The 21,806-nt window shown below is 37.8% G+C and overlaps 1 protein-coding gene across 3 annotated transcripts in view; it reads left to right on the top strand.

Moving 5' to 3' along the window:
• LOC115218754 (attractin-like protein 1) overlaps positions 1-21,806 on the top strand; it is a 163,490-nt gene that overhangs the window by 64,827 nt on the left and 76,857 nt on the right. For 2 of the 3 annotated variants that reach the window (XM_029788663.2, XM_029788666.2), the window contains exons 14-21: positions 4,567-4,659; positions 11,537-11,666; positions 11,796-11,981; positions 14,432-14,626; positions 15,268-15,342; positions 18,636-18,701; positions 19,399-19,492; positions 21,269-21,324. In XM_029788663.2, coding sequence (XP_029644523.1) covers positions 4,567-4,659; positions 11,537-11,666; positions 11,796-11,981; positions 14,432-14,626; positions 15,268-15,342; positions 18,636-18,701; positions 19,399-19,492; positions 21,269-21,324 — 895 coding nt within the window. The remainder of the gene's footprint in view (positions 1-4,566; positions 4,660-11,536; positions 11,667-11,795; positions 11,982-14,431; positions 14,627-15,267; positions 15,343-18,635; positions 18,702-19,398; positions 19,493-21,268; positions 21,325-21,806) is intronic. The other variant, XM_029788665.2, reaches the window with a different exon arrangement.

The raw sequence follows: 21,806 nt of genomic DNA, 5'->3' as shown, positions 1-21,806 counted from the left end.
CCCTAATGCCAGTTACTTTACAGAGCACTGGTAGCTTTTTATGTGGCACCAGCATGGGCACTTTCCATGTGGTGCCAGCATGAGTGCTTTTTATGTGGTGCCTGTCCCTTTTGATGACAGCTGGGTCACATACTCTTGTGGAGGTGTGTTTATAATCTAAGATATGAAAGATTGCATTTCCTTAATTCCTGATCCTGAAAGTGGAATCTCAGAGGTTTTAATCGAGTAAAACCAAATTGTTCTGCAAGGCTTAGGCTGGAGAGGGACTTCATGGTCCTGTGGTTTTGGATTTTGTTACCTCAGTCAGGTGTCTTCTGTTCTAGCCCCAGCTTGAGCCTTGTAAGTGAAATTGCAAGATGGAAACTGTATGGATGCTCATCATATGTATGTATGTGTGCGTGTCTGTGAGTGCGAAAGTGTTTGTGTGTCTGAATGTTTACCTTTGGGTGTGGCTTGACATGGTTGGAGCAAAACGATCTTCTCATATTTACCTCCCTTGTAAACAGTAAATCCTTTAGCTGTGCGTTTTCAGCTTATGACAACCAACGGAATAAAAAAAAAATCACTTACTTAAAACAGATAATCTTCAGCCAGTCCAAGCCAGCATGGAAAGGTGAATGGAAAAAGAATCTTTTTCGAGATAATGATAGAAAAGATAAAGAAGGACATTGTTTTTACTGCTAATTCTGCCAACAGCTCATAACGTGGCTGGTAATTGTGACATTGGACTGTTGATTCAGTGAACAAGAAATAATATGGTAGTTAATAGTGGCATTTGATTGGATGGGATTATACAATAAGATAGGTGCCATTCTCTTCAGTTCCGTGACACTCTCCTCTGTGAATTCACATTCAGAGATCGGAGTTTCACCACTTTCCTCCATGTCTTTGTCAGTCATGGTGGCTTTTTACTGCAATACCCTCATGTCACTTTTTGTACTCAGCACCCATTGTCCATTCATATTACATGTCCAGACCAAGAGTCGTTTGTTCCCTGGACATCAGCCAAAACCTTTTCTAACCAGTCCCTCTGCCCCAACAAATCAATTCAGTGTGTTTCACCTTTCATGTGGGTAAACATTACACATCTTCTGATCATACATACACTATCTCTTTCTTCCCACATGCCACAAACTTTCCACATTCAATGCCCCCACATACCTCCCTACCATGTAGCAGTGTCGCATTTTATACACAAACCTTACTCAGTTTTTTTCTTTCACAGAGAGAAATCGTTTGTTGTCAACAGAGATAATAATTTGACTGACTTTGACCATATTTCCTTTACTCTATCCACCACCACAATATCCACCACACTATACTCCTACCATCTCCTGCTACCCTACCATTACTTACTATATCCACCCCCTCGTTACAGCTGCCCTCTCCTCTGTCCCCCATTCATGTGACCTTGGTAACAGATATTATCAACTTCATGTAGTCATCTCCCCCTCCCCCACTACTCCTATGTGTCTATTGTTCATCATGTCATGGCTCTGTGTACTAATTGAGTAAAATGAGTACACTCTATATACTTCCTACCTACTTTTTACTCCCTCTCTCTATATATATATCTTTTATTCTTTTACTTGTTTCAGTCATTTGACTGTGACCATGCTGGAGCACCACCTTTAGTCAAACAAATCAACCCCAGGATTTAGTCTTTGTAAACCTAGTACTTATTCTATCGGTTTCTTTTACCAAACTAAATTACAGGAATGTAAACACACCAACATCGGTTGTCAAGCGATGGTGGGAGAACAAACACAGACACACAAATACATACACACACACATGCATATATATATATGTATGTGTATATATATATATATATATATATATATAAGATGGGCTTCTTTCAGTTTCCATCTACGAAATACACTCACAAGGCTTTGGTCAGCCTGTGCTTATATAAGAAGGCACTTGTTCAAGGTGCCATGCAGTGAGACTGAGCCTGGAACCATGTGGTTGGCAAGCAAGCTTCTTACCACGCAACCACACCTGCACCTAACTTCTTACCACACAGCCATGCCTCTGTGTGTGTGTGTGTGTGCATGTGCATGCATGAAATGAAAACGAACTAGATAAGTGTGGCAACTGATATCTATTTTGACAACAAAAACAGAGATATACACTGTAGACTATACATGATAAAGTCTTGATGTATTGAAACTGTCTTTGCTCAGGGAGAAAGTAAATACACATGTAGTGACAAATGTGATTCTAAATAAGGAAGAGAGACAAATAATCGGTTCTTTGCAACTGATGTGCCATTAAGGGAAAGATGGTCAGTTTTTTTTTGGTTTTTTTCTAAAGAAACAGAATAGTTGTGAATACAGGTTTCTGCCTCATTATGTATCATCAGCACAGCATTGTTCCAAATGTTTGGTGCCAAAAATGTTTGGGAATCACTGGGTTAAATGAATATTATTATTAAGGCATTGTTTTGCAACTGGACACCCTTCTTGTTGCTAACCTTTGCCAGTTTTTCAAGTAAGGATCTCCTTATTCTGTATGTTTTTCTAAGGTACAAAGCCAATGGGGGATGACAATGACATCACCACATGTAGCTCAGCGATTTTCAGAAGATATAAAAACTCACATGTACAACGGGCTTCTTTCAGTTTCTGTCCATCGAATCCATTTATAAGGCTTTGATTGACTCTGGACCATTGTAGAAGATACTTGCCCTAGGTGTTGAATGTGGGGTTGAAACCAGAACTATCTGGTGGGAAGCAAACTTCTTTACCAATCAGCCTTATGATTGTGTGCGTATGCGAGTGTATTAAAAAGAAAAATTGGGCAGAAATAATGAAGTTATCATTCCTTTATTTATAATTGCTATTATTAATGTGGCTATGCTGTATGCTGCTAAGAACTTTACATTTCTCTCTCTCTCTATGTATATATATATAATCACCCTCAGTCACTCTTTAGTCTCCCCCCTCTCTCTTTCTGTATATAATCTCCATCAGTTACTCTTTAGTACGCTCCCTCTCTCTCTGTATATAATCTCCCTCAGTCACTCTTTAGTACTCTTCCTCTCTCTCTCTCTCTGTATATAATCTCCCTCAGTCACTCTTTAGTACTCTCCCTCTCTCTCTGTATATAATCTCCCTCAGTCACTCTTTAGTACTCTTCCTCTCTCTCTCTCTCTGTATATAATCTCCCTCAGTCACTCTTTAGTACTCTCCCTTTCTCTCTCTCTGTATATAATCTCCCTCAGTCACTCTTTAGTACTCTCCCTCTCTGTATATAATCTCCCTCAGTCACTCTTTAGTACTCTCCCTCCCTCTCTCTCTGTATATAATCTCCCTCAGTCACTCTTTAGTACTCTCCCTCTCTGTATATAATCTCCCTCAGTCACTCTTTAGTACTCTCTCTCTCTCTGTATATAATCTCCCTCAGTCACTCTTTAGTACTCTCCCTCTCTCTCTGTATATAATCTCCCTCAGTCACTCTTTAGTACTCTCCCTCTCTCTCTCTCTGTATATAATCTCCCTCAGTCACTCTTTAGTACTCTTCCTCTCTCTCTGTATATAATCTCCCTCAGTCACTCTTTAGTACTCTCCCTCTCTCTCTCTCTGTATATAATCTCCCTCAGTCACTCTTTAGTACTCTCTCTCTCTGTATATAATCTCCCTCAGTCACTCTTTAGTACTCTCCCTCTCTCTCTCTCTGTATATAATCTCCCTCAGTCACTCTTTAGTACTCTCCCTCTCTCTCTCTCTCTCTGTATATAATCTCCCTCAGTCACTCTTTAGTACTCTCCCTCTCTGTATATAATCTCCCTCAGTCACTCTTTAGTACTCTCCCTCTCTCTCTCTCTGTATATAATCTCCCTCAGTCACTCTTTAGTACTCTTCCTCTCTCTCTGTATATAATCTCCCTCAGTCACTCTTTAGTACTCTTCCTCTCTCTCTGTATATAATCTCCCTCAGTCACTCTTTAGTACTCTCCCTCTCTCTCTCTCTGTATATAATCTCCCTCAGTCATTCTTTAGTACTCTTCCTCTCTCTCTGTATATAATCTCCCTCAGTCACTCTTTAGTACTCTCCCTCTCTCTCTCTCTCTGTATATAATCTCCCTCAGTCACTCTTTAGTACTCTCCCTCTCTCTCTCTGTATATAATCTCCCTCAGTCACTCCTTAGTACTCTTCCTCTCTCTCTCTCTGTATATAATCTCCCTCAGTCACTCTTTAGTACTCTCCCTCTCTCTCTCTCTGTATATAATCTCCCTCAGTCACTCTTTAGTTCTCTCCTCCCCTCTCTCTCTCCCTCCATGTATATAATCTCCCTCAGTCACTTTTTAGTTCTTTCCCTCTCTCTTCTTCTACTTTGCCAATTGTCTCCTTGTCTTTTTTCTCCTCTCCTGCAACTGACTCTACTAACACTACTACCTCCCATTAACAAACTCTCCATATCCACCTTCACCATACTGTGTTCATGTCCTACACCAACACCACCACCACACAACTACTGCTGCAACTTTCTCACTTGACACCCACCCCCAATACCCCAAAGCCAACAGACTTTGGTGAGACCCAGCACTTCTCGCTTTTGCAGGCGGACACAGACGTGCCACAATCCCGAATTCAAACCATTTTCCAACTGAGCAATGGTTTCATAGTGCAGCACATACAACCCCAGCCTGTAAAGGTAGGCTCTCACAAATACCCTCCCTCTTTCATGCACCTCAGCCTCTCTCTCTAACACGTTCTCTCTTTCTTATTCTTTCTCTTTGCCTCCCTCACTAACTCTTGATATTTTTGTTCTTCTTACTAATGGAATGTAACCTTCCCTTCCACGTCTGTTAAACATTACCTTGTTGTTCACGCTGTTACTAATGTTGTTGTTGTTGTTTAGTGTCAGATCAGGTGGATGGTCAAAAGGTATTCTTCCAGCCTTGGCCATCCTGTCTCTCTCCTTCACACTTGTCCTTTTCTGAAGAAGATAGAGTGTAATATGAGTCAGAGTTGGCTGTTATTTCTCCCAGGTTGAGTGACCAGGTAGAGATTTTCTCAATGGCTTAGTGTTGCTGCTGCTGTTTAACCTTGGGTCAGCTTGATTAAACAGATCTGTAATCTAAGACATTCTACCCATGACCAACCTGTCTTATTCAAATAATATATCCATGACAACGTTATTCAATGTGTCCTTCCTCTTTTTAAGATGCATAGAAAAGACCAGACTACTAGTTCTGTTTGTTTCAGTGACCACGTAAAGGACACACACACATTTGCTGCTGCTGCCGATGCAGTATATTTCACATTTAAGCGATTCAAGTGAGCTACATTTTACCGTTTTTGTTTCATTTGTTTATCATCATCATCTTTCTCTAGTTTCAGACTCACCACTTTTCTTGGTTCTGGACTTAAAACCTGATGATGATAACAATTTTTCCTTGTGATATCCCCTTACTTGTGATTACTAGGATAACTATCAGGTGTTATCCCCTAACCCGGGATTATTAGAATAACTTATCTATCAGGTATTCCCACCTTACCTGCAATTACTAGACTAACTTGTCTATTAGGTGTTCATTCCTCACTTGCAATTACTGGGATAACTATCAGGTGTTTATTCACTCAGGTGTATCTTCTTTACTTGTACAAACAATGTTCTTTGAGGAAGATGGGGCAAGTAATTTATAAGGACCCCAACTCTTAGCAGGTATTTTATCAACTCTAGAAGGACGAAAAGCAAGGTTGCTCTTGGTGGGGCTCTGAGTTTAGACCCCCTTAATGTCAGATTTTATCTTAAGTTCCAACTATCTACAGAGGATATATGTGACTCCTCTCATTATCATATATTGATTAATATCAGAAATTATGTGTAGCATTGTGTTCCATGCTTGTGGTTTTCTCATTTGATTCCATGTAAACACCCACCATCTTTCTAATTTGTCCTTGTAACGTTCTCTCGACCATTATCCTTGTGACAAGTAAAGAAATAATAATAATAATAATAATAATAATAATAAGTATGGACTTGGCAGAGCAAAAAATTGGTATGACCACAAACTGGAAGGCATTGTCGAGAATAGAAATGCAAAGATTCTATGGGATTTTATAATTCGGTGCGACCATGAGATAGAGAATAGGAAGCCGGACATAGTCTTAATTGAGAAAGAAAAGAAACGATGTTGGATCATAGATATATCATGCCCAGCTGATGACAAGGTATGCAATAAGGAAGAAAGAAAAGTCGAGAGATATGACAGGTTAGCTTGGGCAGTTAAGCAGTTGTGGTCGATGAAAACGGTAGCAGTAGTACCAATAATTGTTGGAGCCCTGGGAACTGAACAAAAATTTTGAGAAGTACGTGGAACAAATAGGGGCTGCAATAAGGGTGGAGTTCTTGCAGAAAACAGCACTGCTTGGAACTGCTCGAATACTCCAGAAGGTGTTCGAAAAATAAGAGGTGTTACCTTAGTTCACTGGTAGTGAACAACTGACTCTGTAGTACATCTCCAGCGCTAGAATCTGTGCAAAGACAATAATAATAATAATAATAATAATAATAATAATAATAATAATGGTTTCAAATTTTACCATAAGGGCAGCCATTTTGGGGGAGGGGCTAAGTTGATTACACTGACCCCAGTGTTCAACTGGTACTTAATTTATCGACCCCGTAAAGATGAAAGGCAAAGGTGACTTGGGTGGAATTTGAACTCAACGTAGCTATGGGCAAACTACTGCTTTGCATTCTGCCCAGTGTGCTAACGATTCTGCCAGCTAGCCGCCTTACCAATAATAATAATAATAATAATAATAACAACAACAATGGTGAACTGGCAGAATTGTTACCATGCCAGGCAGAATACTGAGTGGCATTTCATCCATCTTCACATTCTGAATTCAAATTTCACTAAGGACAACTTTACCTTTCGTCCTTTCAGGGTTAATAAAATAAGTATCAGTTATGTGCTGGGGTCAACTTCTCTCTCCCCTAAAAGAACTACTGACCCTGTGCTGAAATTTGATACAATTCTTCTTATTCTTAAGGTGAGTTGACAGAATTGCTAGCATCCTGGATAAATTGCTTAGAGGCATTTTGTCCTTCTTGATGTTCTGAGTTCAAATTCTGCCATGGTTGACTTGGCCTTTCATCTTTTCAGGGTTGATAAAATAAGTACCAGTTGAATCCTGGAGGTTGATGTAACAGACTTATCCCCCTCCCCCAAAATTGTTGGCCTTGCACCAACATTTGAAACCATTATTATTGTCATTATTATTATCATCATCATCATCACAGGCAACAGATTAGATTGTTGGAAAAAATTTATCATACTTTAGATGCCAAGAACCTGCCTAATAATCCCTAATAATACTGTTGTCTGGAACTGCAAAAAAATAGGTTTTGTGCCTAATTCTTTAGGAGCAGTTCCTAACACACCTATAACTACAGGGATACATTTTAGCCACACAATTATTATTATTATTATTATTATTATTTTGTGCCAAAATTTGAAACTTGTTTTTGTTACTACTACTACTGTTAGTATTTGTTTTATCTCTTTATGCCCTGAGTTCAAATCCCACTAAGGTCAGCTTTGCTTTTCCTCTTTTCAGGGTTGATAAAATAAAGTACCAGTCATGTACTGGGGTCAGTGTCATCGACTAACCTTATCTCTTCAAAGTTCTGACCTTGTGCCTAAGTCATTAGCATTGTGGGCAAAATGCTTAGTGGCACTTCGTCCATCACTACGTTGTGGGTGCAAACTCCGCTGAGGTCGGCATTTTCTTTCGTCCTTTTGGGGTCAGTAAAATAAGTACCAGTTGCGCACTGGGGTCGATGTAATCAACTTAGCCCTTTGACCACTCCCCTGAAATTGCTGGCCTTGGGTCAAAATTTGAAATCGTTGTTGTTATGATGATTATTATTACTAGCTGGCCCCGTACTGTCAGAAATGATGGTTAATTGTAGTATTTTATATATAAAAAGGGTAAAAAATGTTTTAAAAAATCAAACAGTGCTTCAACTCGTGTGTGTGTGTGTACATATGTATATATTTATATGTATGATGAGTAGCACAGTCTTTAACAAACACGGTTTTCAAAATTTTGTGACAGCCCACTTCCTCCCTTTTTATGTGTGTCTGTTTATATATATATAAAGCACCATACGAGCGTGGTCAATGCTAGTACCACCTGACTGGTCCCATGCTGGTGGCATGTAAAAAGCACCATTTGAGTATGATTGTTGCCAGTGCCGCCTGACTGGCTCCCGTGCTGGTGGCATGTAAAAAGCAACATTTGAGAGTGGTTGATGCCAGTGCTAGCTGACTGGCTCCCTGTGCCAGTGGCACATAAAAATCAACATTTGAGGAGGATTGATGCTAGTGCCAGCTGACTGGTCCTATGCCGGTGGCACGTAAAAAAGCACCATTCAAGCATGGTTGTTGCCAGTGCCACCTGACTGGCCCTCATGCCAGTGGTATGTAAAAATCACTCACTACACTTTTGGAGTGGTTGGCGTTAGGAAGGGCATCCAGCTGTAGAAATATTGCCAGATTGGATCAGAGCCTGTTGCACTCTCCTGGCTCGCCAGCCCTCAATCAAACCGTCTAACCCATGCGAGCATGGAAAGCTGACGTTAAATGACAATGATGATGATGTATATGTATGTGTAAATGCGCCCATGTCTGTAATTCTATTTTCAATGTATCTTTCTAAATAAACATACGCTCACTCAAATATGTAAATATATTTTACACAAATACACACAAACATTCACATTTCTCCCTTTTACACACACACACACACACAGAGTTGAAGCGATGTTTGATTTTTGTTTCATCGTTGACTTTTCACCATCCCACTTCCATTGGTGGATCACCCCTTCCTTTCTCATTCATATGTTGTGACAGAGAAATATACAAGAGTATTATTATAGTAGAAGATACACGACACTCTCTTTGCCACTTCCTCTCTCTCATTGCTATTACTTTCTCTCACCGCCTCTCAATCATGGCTATTACTCTCACTACTTCTCCTTCTCTGAATTACTATTTTCTCTCCTCTCCCTTCACCCCTACTGTGTGATTTTAGACATATATATATATATATACAAGTGCTCTATATATGTGTAACCAGTGTGGGTGCTTTGTTTATGGTGCCACATATAATAAGGGATTTATATCATCGGCATCTCTCATTACTCCACCACTCTATACTGTCCCAAGTCAAATCATAATGGATAGACCCCCCCCACTGCTTGTTTATATGTATTTTGTGTTTAAATTTGTATATATATCATTCCGTATGTAGATGTTTGTGTGTCATGTTCTTGTACCGAACATATCTTGAAGGTTTCTTTAGAATGTATTATTAACCCTTTTTATACTAACCCGGCTGGAACCACCTCTGGCTCTGTAGTACAAATGCCTTGTTTTCATAAGTTCTGAATTAAAATCTTCTATCAAACCTTAGTCACAATTTATGTTCCTAACACTAGTTGAATGATAACTAAGTTATTTTACTAAATTCTTTGTTATATTTAAAATTAATTGAAAGAAACACAGAGCATCTCAACAGAAATGGTAACAAAACGGGTTAAAATGTTCTGATATCTTGCATGTGTTTGTGCATATTCTAACTTTAAGCATCTTGTTAGTATTTAAAGATCCCTTTTTGTCCACGCCTTCCCCTGTGTTTCTGAATTGTCAATTTTCGTTTCTGAGTTTGAGCTTGGTCATACAATGTGACACTTTGGAAAAGTATCAAGTACCTTCTTCTATATGTGCTGATCAGCCCCAGCTTTACAAGTGAAATTGAGGAGACAGCGTGAAAGCCTGTTGGATGAACTCTGCCTCTTACTTAAATACCCAGCCTTCTCTGTCTCTGTCTCTTTCTCACCCCTCTCTCCTCTCTCCTCCTCTACCCCTCCCCTCCATACCCATCTCTCTCTCTCTCTCTCTCTCTCTCTCTCTCAAAGTGTCTTTGGAATACATGCAGGTGTGTGACTCAGTGGTTAGTGTATTTGGCTCACAATCTTAAGGTCGTGAATTTGATTCCTGGTGGCAAATATCAAACAGTAAGAATAAGTTAACATGGCTACCAATGGTTTCATGTAAAGAGGGACCTCGTAACAATTTTCAAGCCTGCTTTATGGGAATGTCGGTACTCTGGAGACGAATGCGTCTTTCTGTCCATTTAATTATAGAAATATAAAAATTTTTTAAAGCCTTGAATGGCTATGAGGGCCCATCCTGGTAAAATAGGAACCAAAGGGGTCTATAGGGGAAAAGGGGTTGAGAATCATTACTCTACAGAATTTCCTATAAATACACAACCTTTCTATACCCCAGCACATCTCCATTTTCATTCATCTTTCAGAATATTAGTGCCCAGCTTTGCTCTTCATATTCTGCTTTCAAAATACCATACCACCTGCCCCTCTCCCCCACCCATCCAAGGTAAAAACACCATTCACCTTCGCTCTATGCACTGTGACGTCCCCACCCCCCTAAGTTTTCACTCTGCACTTTTTCACCCAGCAACTTATATTACAGAAGACAAGATATGACCTCTGTACATATGTGTCATCATCAATATCATCATCATCGATTAATGTCCGCTTTCCATCCTAGCATGGGTTGGATGGTTCAACCAGAGTCTGGGAAGCCAGGAGGCTGCACCAGGCCCAGTCTGATCTGGCAGTGTTTCTACAGCTGGATGCCCTTCCTAATGCCAACCACTCTGTGAGTGTAGTGGGTGCTTTTTACGTGTATATAAATACATAAATGCACACACAACACTACTGCTGCCCACCCGTATTTCATTTCCCCACCCCTGTTGTTTTGCCTCTTGAACGATTATAAAACCTGTTTCTATAGTGTAACGTAATGTGTATAGCATAACCATACCGCATGCCTACATAATGTCCACTGAATAACGTTGGGTTAATTGCTTGCACAGTTGTTATTTTTGTTTTAACCCCTTTGATACCCATCAACAAGAGACCCTCACTGTTTCTGGTTATATTAAATAAAACTTCTTTGATTTTGTTTATGTTAAAATTCAGACCTTCCATTAAAATTTTATTTACAAACCTTTTGTACTGTTCTGAGCAAAAGTTTAATAATAAAAAGATGTTTGTTGTTTTTCTAAATTCTTGATTCTCATAATTAATTCAAATATAATAATAGTGTACTTCATTAGAAATGTTGTCAAGAAACCATTAATAAATGATTGTGTTAATCACTTTTTAATAATGATACATTTTGCTCTAATATTATTAGATAAAAAAATTGGTCTTCCTGCATACCATAACTTGATTGAATGCTATATCAACAATATCCCCCCCCCCCACACACACACACGCACTCATCATTTTTCACAACTTTTATAGTAATTCTAAAATCATTTTTATAAATGAAATAAAATTTTTAGTGAAAAATAATGTTAGACATTGTAAAGCATCTAATTTAAATATAATAATAATGAGATTGTTGTGTATAGTGCTCAGGTGCACTACAACAACAAAGAGAGAAAACGGTTTCTAATGAGAATTCTTTTAATTATTTCAGACAAAGGACATCAAAGATTGCCCTGTGGATGTAGAATGTTCTTTCCTCCACAGTTGTGCCCTTTGTCAGCTTGAACCAAATTGTTTTTGGATTGAGAATAACAAATCTTGTGTATATAAAGAGAAAAATAGTGAGTATTTTCATCTGGTTCAGCCAATCTGTTTTTCAACTGTTATAATCTCCCTTAATCTCTTAATTTTTAATTTTTAAAATTTTTACCTGTGTAAATATTTTCTTTCTTTTTTTTACCTTTTCCTAGATGCAAAGGCAGTTACTCAGAAATGCAAAGTCCCCTGTCCATCTCATACAACTTGTGAAAACTGCACAAAAGACGAATGCATGTGGTGCAGCAGTGCACAGCGTTGCGTTGATATGAACTCTTATGTAGTGTCTTTCCTCTACGGTCAATGTACCAAATGGAATACAGACAAAAACCTCTGTACAAGTAAGTTGACTCTTTGCTTTCCCTTTTCCATATATTCCTTGGGAGTGCTAGGGTCTGTAGCCTCTTTGAAACCTTCAGGAGTTCGGACATGTTTTATCCTTTACTTGTTTCGGTCATTAGACTGTGGCCATGCTGGGGCACTGCTTTGAACAATTTTTAGTCACGTGGATCAACCCCAGGATTGTTTTTTTTGTAAACCTGGTACTTATTCTCTCGGTCTCTATTGCTGAACTGTTAAGTTACAGGAATGTAAACACACCAACACCTCTTGCCAGGTGGTGATGAGGGCAAACACAGACACAAATAGATATATATAGACATATACATTTGACAAGCTTCTTTCAGTTTCCACATTCCAAATCCACTCACTGGGTTTTGTTCAGCCTAGGGCTATAATAGAAGACAGTTGCCCAAGGTTCTGCTCAATGGGCCTGAACCCGGAACCACGCGGTTGGGAAGCAAACCTACTGCACAGCTGTACCTGCATCCAAGTTGTTAGCAGTGGGTCATGAAGGTAAACAGTATATATAGGTGATGAAGGGAGGAGGAAGAGAAGAGATGTATTGGATGGATTCAGGTGGAGACAGTACACAATCAGTTAGGGACACAGACCATGTAGTAGGAAAGGCCGAGTGAGGAGACAGCAAGCTTGTGGGTCAGGGGATGACAGTGTAATGCATGTAGGGGACTCCATGTCAATCTGTCAGGTGGATATTTGGAAGTGGGGGAATGCATTCTTGTCACAGATGTAAGACAAATCATCCATCGTGTCTCTCACTCAACCTTTTAGCATTCAGATTGCTTTGTCAAGTGAAATGTTTATTTACATTGTTTGGAATTAATCATGCAATTGTAACAGGATGAGAGGTCCCCACACTGGATGGGTGCAGCTTGCATCCTTTACATTAAAATATTAATCGAAGGAAAGAGTCAAGACTTCCGATTAACTTCAACAGTATGAATATGTATTTCTTGATTTGTAATATATACATTTCTCCTTTCTGAGCGAATTGGCAGCCTAGGAGCCTATCGCTGTAGTCAAGTGGAGTGAGCCAAATCCTGTCCGTTCAAGCATAGCGGAGATACGCCATGAGGTAGCAGCTTGAGAGAGCTAATAAAACACAACTGTCCTGTTCAGCTGCTGGCGTTCGAGAGAACAATACGAGGGAATTCCACTGCTGCCAGTTTTCTGTGCATGTGCATGAAGGAACTTCCAGCAGGCCTCCCGGAAGAATCCAACTCTGCGCATGTGTGCTGGAGATTTCCAAGATGGCGTCACTACACACTAATTTCATAGCTTTGAGGTTTTGATGATGTGATTGTTAATTTTTAGAGTGACATTGTAGGGTAGGTGTAAAAGGCCAGATCTTGACAATTTTAACACAAATCAGGGAGGATATTTGAGCCTGATGTGGTCGATTTAAATGCTAAAGGGTTAGAATAGTAAGCTGTAATTTGAGGGATATGTGTCTACTTTTCTAGCAAGTCAAGTTGCATCGTAGAGGCTCTCTCTCTTTAGCTTGGGCTGGAAGTTGTACGATAGATGTGTGTGAAGGTTGTGGAACATGGAATGGTAAAAGTAGTTGTTTTGCCTTCGGTTAGCTTTGATCAAAGAGACTTTTGATTAAAGGTGTTCCAGTTATGACCATCCCGTATTTTAGGGAGACATCTAAAACTTCATTCTAATGTGTCTTTTCTTTAGTTAAGATAGCAGGATGTGTTTCGAGGGAGATTTCACTGCTCTTTTTAGCAGATGGTGCTCCTTTATTGAGACACAGGAGCAAATGTAACCAAATATGTTGACGATGTTGAACGTATCCTGTTATAGTAATGAGGGACCATAGTGAATAGAACTGCAGGAAGTTAGGCCACCCTTGATCTGGTCTGAGCAAGTGTCTATTGCTATAAGTTTTGTCAGTGAATTTGGTCAGCGAAAGTCCAGTGGTGTGTGTGTGTGTGTGTGTGTGTGTGTGTGTGTGTGTGAAAGTGCTTGTGTCTCTTTGATAAATTGGAGAGGATTCCAGTTGTAACTCTTATAACATAAATAATGACCAAATTTCTAAATGCGACACAACGGCTACGATTAACTGACCATATACCACCACCACCACCTAAATATTTCTTTTTATATTTAATAACCTCACTTGTTGATATTTGACTTTTCTTTATCATATGCACACTGATACAAGTACACACATTGTCACTCACATACTGACACACACACACACACGTGTGCAAATATATTTTCACCTGCCATGCGTTAGGAAGGGCATCCAGCTTTAGAAACTCTGCCAGATCAAGATTGGAGCCTGGTGCAGCCATCTGGTTTGCCAGCCCTCAGTCATTTGTCCAACCCATGCTAGCATAGAAAGCGTACATTAAACGATGATGACGATGTTACTGATGTTGTATGTTCCTCCTTTGACGCATGTCTTTTGATCCTATTCCAGAAAACCGTTGTTCAGACATCAGAACTTGCAAGGAATGTCAGATGAATCCAATTTGTGGTTGGTGCCATGATGTGAGCAACACAGGCCTTGGCCATTGTATGGAAGGTGGTATGTCTGGTCCGGCTAAACTTCCCTGGAATTCTCATACATTGTCCACCTGTCCACTTTCCAGGTGGTATTTTGTACAGTGTCCACGTAAGAAGCTGCTTATTTCTTTTCCCATATACATTTCTTTTGTGTTGCTTTGTTATATTTTTGTTGTTGTTTTTGAGTATGTCTTTGTGTGTTGTTTGTGGAGTCATCTGGAAGGTGTATATACGTATGTTTCGTACATGCATCGGTTTACCCTTCCATTCAGTTAAGGTCACTTTTTCCTTTCTCACCTTGTTCCTTCTTTCTCTTCTTGCAAGTGGGTACCACAATTCAATGTTGGTTGTCTTGAATTCAGTTGGTCTTGTAGGTGAAACTACCTTTGACCAATACAAATATTGCTAACGTATTTACAATAATGAACTGAGAGTTGTAAATAATTAAAGTTGCATCTTTAATAATGAATAAGTATTATATTAATGACTAATTCTGGTCAAAAACTGCAGGGGAGACAATCCTGCAATTTAAAATGAAAATGTGAGCAATGTAGAGTGAAGTGTTAGTGTGACATTGGTAGTATGGTGATGTGTTTCAGGCTTATCGAACCTCATTAGTAAAGTATAAATTAACTATAAATGGTTTTTAAATTTTTGGGGGTCAACACATGGCTTTCGGTACAAGAAACACAAGTATGTTGTTGTTGTTTGCATATTTTAATTCTCTTTTTTCTCTTTCTTCCCCTCTAGTATGCCAGTGCAATGGCCATAGCATCTGTAATGAGAGTACAAACATTTGTATAGAATGTCAAAATAATACCACAGGTAAATATACACATCTCTCTCTCTCTCTCGCTCTCATATATGGCCACCCATTCGCACCTGTTATCACTTATGCATATGCTTGTTCATTCACTCATACACAGTTTGGTATCTCTGTAATTATTTCTGTTTTAGGCATCCCCTTTACTCTCATAACAGTTGAGGATATATATATATATGTGGAGGCACAATGGCCCAGTGGTTAGGGCAGCGGACTCGCAGTCGTAGGATTGCGGTTTCAATTCTCAGACCAGGCGTTGTGAGTGTTTATTGAGCAAAAACACCTAAAAGCTCCACGAGGCTCCGGCAGTGGGTGGTGATCCCTGCCGTACTCTTTCACCACAACTTTCTCTCACTCTTTCTTCTGTTGGCCTGCTCGCTTAGCCAGCGGGGTGCCGTCATTCGAAGGCTAAAACAATGCGAACACATTGTGACCAGCAATGTGTAGCAACATCTGATGGTCTGGTTGGTCATGTGATCACGTGATATATATATATATATATATATATATATATATATATATATATATATATATACACTCCATACTAATAAACATACATGCTGTGGGGTCCCCATTTATGAATTGTTCTCTGAATGAACAAATTGAATAACTAATGGTTTCTCTAGAAAAGAAAAGCAAAAAAAGTTGCACAATGAGCTGAAATTTAACTTTTTCATGCCGTGTTCCTGGTATAGCAGGAATAGCCGAAATGTCATCCCTACCAGATTCCCATTAAAGCAGTAATGAACAGCACATACATCAAAAGAAGGTAAAATACCGCCCCCCCCCCCAAAAAAAAAAGACAATTGATCCACGTTGCAGCTTTGTAGTCAGGTGTGTTTATAACTCACTATTAATGATGTCCCCCATAGCTTTTGTTTATTTTTGTTTTAAAATTGGAAAAAAAAACGAATTTTTGCAATGAAACAGGCATGTGATTATTCCTGCAATTTGTCTGGTAAATGAGCAGGGAGGGTCTATGTTCTTTGCAGTAGAAGAAATTAATGATGATATTTATTCTTTGGATGAAGTGTTTAACCTTATGCACATGATGAGAGTGATTTAGACAATCAACCTGTTGCAAATGGTGAGGAAAGTCGTGATTCAAGTGTTGAAACTCCTGTTTCTCCTGAATTTTTTTGTGATTCTGTCCATCAGTTTGCTTGCATTTGTTACTCTTGAACTGTGTATGTAACTATTTATTTTTTTTGTTCGGGTGTTCAGTAAGAGGGTAAAGTTAGATACCAGGGCCTAGGTATGAGAGAGTTAATCTGTGAAACCTGAGCTGCCGGTTCTTGTGCTAGAAGTGACTGGGAGCCCATTTGCTTAGCAAGCTGAAATATGAACAACAGACCACAAGTTGAGTACACACATGTATGAGTGCTGGAAGAGCTTATACAAACAGTAAGCTCAATGAACAAATTCTATGGCAAACAGATCTTCTGAATTAAATTCAATCAATGAACTGAAGTTTGAACAACAAACCACAAAAATACTTTGGTTGCATATAAGTAGCTGAGAAAGCTTGTACAAATGGTTTGTTACTGTCCATTTACACATTTCATGTCGTCTGCACATTTCCATAATTTTTATGGGAAATAATTATATTTTTCATATCATCATCATCATCATCATCATCATCATTTAACGTCCATTGTCCATGCTGGCAAGCTGGAAGGCTGCACCAGATTCCAGTCTGATTTGGTATGGTTTTCTATCAGCTGGATGCCCTTCCTAATGTCAACCACTCCAAGAGTGTAATGGGTGCTTTTACATGCCACTGGCGTGGGTGCCATTTGCATGACACCGGTATCTGCCACAACTGCAATTTTTCTTGGTTTGATGGGTCTTCTGCTGAAGCACGACATAATGCCAAAGGTCTTGGTCATTGCCTCCATGAGACCCAATGCTTGAAAGGAACTCAGCCACTTTGCCTTCATGAGGTCCAACACTCGGAAGGTGTTCAACCACTTTGCCTCCATGCGGCCCAGTGCTTGAAAGGAACTCAGATACTTTGACTCCATGAAGCCCAACACTCGAATTATGATATCACTTGGCTTGACAGGTCTTCCCATGCACAGCATATCGCCAAAGTTCTCAGTCACTAGTCATTGTCTCTGTGAGGCTCAAAGTTCGAAGATCATGCATCACCACTTTGTCCCATGCCTTCTTGGGTCTATCTCTACCACAGGTTCCTTCCACAGTTAGAGATCGGTACTTCTTTGCACATCTGTCCTCATCTACATACATCACATAACCATACCAGCACAATCATCTCTCTTGCACACCACATCTGATACTGCTTATGCCTAACTTTTCTCTCAAGATGCACACTGACATTGCACATCCAGTGAAGTATACTGGCTTCATTTCTTTCAAACCTAAGCATATGTTTGCTAAAAGTATAATCATGGCTTGAAACAAGCAAAGGGAAAATTACATAGACACACACACATATGTATATATTTATCAAAACAGGAGATTGGAAATATTTTTTGGTATTATTTATTCACCATTGCATGTTTCATTTGCTAACAAGACTTAGAAAATGGTACATGGAAAAAACATGTAAGAAATTCTACATACAGGAACCAAATAATACAAATATTATTTACCATTATTTTTCAACTCTTATGTCTGCCTCACACACTTATAACGTCTACATACGACTTTGGAGTACCGGAATATGCAGATGTGCTTCCCAAGGACAGCTTGGATTATGACCCTATCTACATACATACATATTTATGTATTTGCTATATATATATATATATATATATACAATATTAGATATGTACATATATACACAAGGGTACTACATGAGTACCTATATCGCTAAAGATAGAAGTAAAAAAATACTTCTGTACCACCGAATAGTCACAAATCCATTACAGACATCTTTAGTGATATAGGTACTCATGTAGTACCCGTGTGTATATATGTACATATCTAATATTTTATGTATATATTTTATTAATTTGCCTGTACAGCTGATAATTCGCTTACCACTCGTGATGGTATTTTAATAATACCATCCCTATATATATATATATATAATATATATATATATGTAATATAGGATAAAAAAAATTTTATCAATGGCTAGCATATTAAAAAATACCTCTAAAGGTTAAAATTATTTATTATTTATATATATATATATATATATATATATATATATATATATATATATATATCTCCCTTGCTTATACATGTCTCCCTAACTAATATCACACACCTCTGTTGACTGTTTCCTCCTACCTACCCACACCTTACCTCTCTCTGTTTTCTTCAGGTGAGACATGTGATCGATGCCAGAAAGGATTTTTTGGAGCTCCTCAAAATGGTGGCCTATGTAAACGTAAGTCGTAGCCTCTGTTTATTGGTGAGAGATGTAGGAGGGATGCACAGGGCCTGTGAACTGCACAGCCCCTCCCACATGGGGTTATAATGTAGGTAATGTTTAGCTGGACAGTGAGATTGATATGCTGGGTGGTCAGCTTGATTGATGTATATATTGATCAGATTGTGTCTGTGTGAATGTGAATTTATAACAGTCAGTGTATAGTAAAGGCATACATGAGCCAGTGTATGGTGAAATTATACAGAAGCCAATACGTGCTGGGGTATATATTAATGTGAGAAATTGCTGAGTGTATATAAAGGCCAGTGTGTAGTGGCTTAAGTAAAGACAGCCTATGTTGTATGTAGAAATAGAATAATACATGGTGTGTATATATGAAAACAAGTATATATATTTTGTGTTTGTATTATGAAAGCCTCTTTATGCCTATGTGTGTATGTGTTTGGTGTGTGTGTGCATATATGTGCACACACAGACACACACTGACATATATATATATATATATATATATACACACACACACACGTATATATCTGTTAAGTACTGAGACTATGCTTGAGTCTGGTTTCCCAGGCTGAGAAGAAGATTTCCGTGTTTATTTACTCTTTATATTTTTCTGTTAACTTTTTTGATGTTCCACTTCAATCTTTTATTTACATCTATAATCTGTTCTATATCCCAACCGATTCTACAGCCTGTAACTGTAACAAGCAAGCTAAACTATGTGATGAACAGTCAGGGAACTGTCACTGTGGCACACGAGGAGTGGTTGGCAAGAAATGTGAATGGTGAGTTTGAACGCATCTTTCTCTTCTCTCTGTCTCTCTTTCTAATATAAATGATGATGACATTATATATATATATATATATATATAAATAAACTGAAACCCCACAAATTACCTCTCCTACTTTCCTATTTTCCAATTCCCAGATAAATCTGAGATTTGTACTGCACTGTATAAAACAGACTGATTGAATTATTATGATTCAGTCAGTCTTGTTTATAAAATGGCAATGCTATTTCAATCTCAAATTTATTTGAGAATCAGAAACATAAATTTATTGTAATTTGTAGAGATTCAGCTTCAAAATCAAGCCTATATATTCTCCTCCTTGTATTGAGTTTGTCCATCACACTTAAATAATTCAGATCACTTAATTAGCAGAATTGTAGATGAAGCTACTTTGCAGAAGAATGTGTTTAATCAGGTTAAATTGTCTTATGTTTACTATACAATGATAGAAACCTTTGTGGCTGGCCAATTTCTCTTACTGTACCCACTTCATTCAGTTTTTATCTTTTAATAAACACTGACCTTAGTTGTTCAATATTGTTCATCAGTCATTTTTAAAGAAAAGGTTAATAGTTAAAAAAAATAATTAAAACAATTTAAAAGGGAAAAAAAATCTGTAGTTACTTTTTGTTTTGTAAAAACGACACAATCTTTACTTACCCATGCAACATTTCCATGTCTATTTAACCCTTTCGTTACCAACCCAGCAGTGGCTCTGTAGTACAAATGTCTTGTTTTCATAAGTTTTGAATTAAAATCTTCCACCAAACCTTAGTCACAATTCATGTTCCTAACACTAGCTGAATGATAATTAAGTTATTTTACTAAATTCTTTGTTATATTTAAAATCAATTGAAAAAATCACAGAGCATCTCAACAGAAACACAGTAACAAAAGGGTTAATATGATGGATGAAGGATCCAATAGAGATGTAACATTATGGTTGACTCGGTGGGGATCAGACAGAGAATGACTTACGCCACTTAGTTATATGTATCTTTGTGTCCTTCATCATTATCATCCATATTCTATGCTGGCGATAGTTGGACTGTTCCACAGGAGCTGGCAAGCCAGAGGACTACACCAAGCTCCACTGTCTGTTTTGGCATGGTTTTTTTTTATGGCTGGATGCCCTTCCTAATGCCAAACACTTTACAGAGTGGACTTGGTGCTTTTTACCTGACACCAGCACTGGCAAGGTCTGTTTTGTATTTGTAATCCTGCTAATGTCAAGTTAAACACTCATTCTGCCTAGATTGTTAAATGTAACAGTCGAGTGCTGGGACAAGATCCAGTCAAGTATGTCCTTCACGCATTGAAGTGTGTAAGCCTTGTGCCTAAGTTACAAATCATTTAAAAATATACTATAACTTTGTCAAGGGCACTCTCTAACCTTTGTGCTACCTCCCAGATTGGTGGGACTGCTTCAGTTTCTGGTAAGTTTTCAGTATGTATGTATATATATATATATATATATATATATATATATGTATGTAAAATTAATATGAACAGCAGTTTGCAATGTTTCACCAAAAAGGGAGAATCATAATTGTCATTAAATGTGACTAGGGTGTTAGAAACACCTACATTGCAAGAAATAAGAGCTAAAATACTCCAATGCTGTAGTCAACACACATAAATGTAAACATATTCACTAACAGGGACATTAATCATCCCAAAAATGCCGATATATGTAAGTATTTGTGCATTGACTTGTCAATTCCAGATTTATAACCTCTAACTGTTTACGGTTTCTATTTTAAACTCTAGGTGTGACACATCAGAAAAATATATTGGGAACCCAAATGATGGTGGAACTTGCTATTGTAAGTGGTTCATTTTTGTGCTATTTTCATATTCTATTACATGTCTTCATTTGAAATCTGCATGTGTGTGTATATATATATATATATATATATATATATATATATGTATATGATGTATATATATATGTATGTATATGATGTATATATATATGTATAAGATGTATATATATGTATATATATATATAGATATATATATAATATGATGTATATTATATAATATATATGATGTATATATATATATATATATATGATGTATATATATATATATATATATATATATGATGTATATATATATATATATGATGATATATATATATATATATATATATATGATGTATATATATATATATATGATGATATATATATATATATATATATATATGATGTATATATATATATATATATATATGTATATGATATATTTATATATATATGTTATATATATGATGTATATATATATATATATATGTATATGATATATT

This window comes from Octopus sinensis, linkage group LG14 (assembly GCF_006345805.1).
Source record: "Octopus sinensis linkage group LG14, ASM634580v1, whole genome shotgun sequence".
Taxonomy (NCBI): Eukaryota; Metazoa; Mollusca; class Cephalopoda; order Octopoda; family Octopodidae; genus Octopus; species Octopus sinensis.
This window is presented reverse-complemented; position numbering and strand designations above follow the sequence as displayed.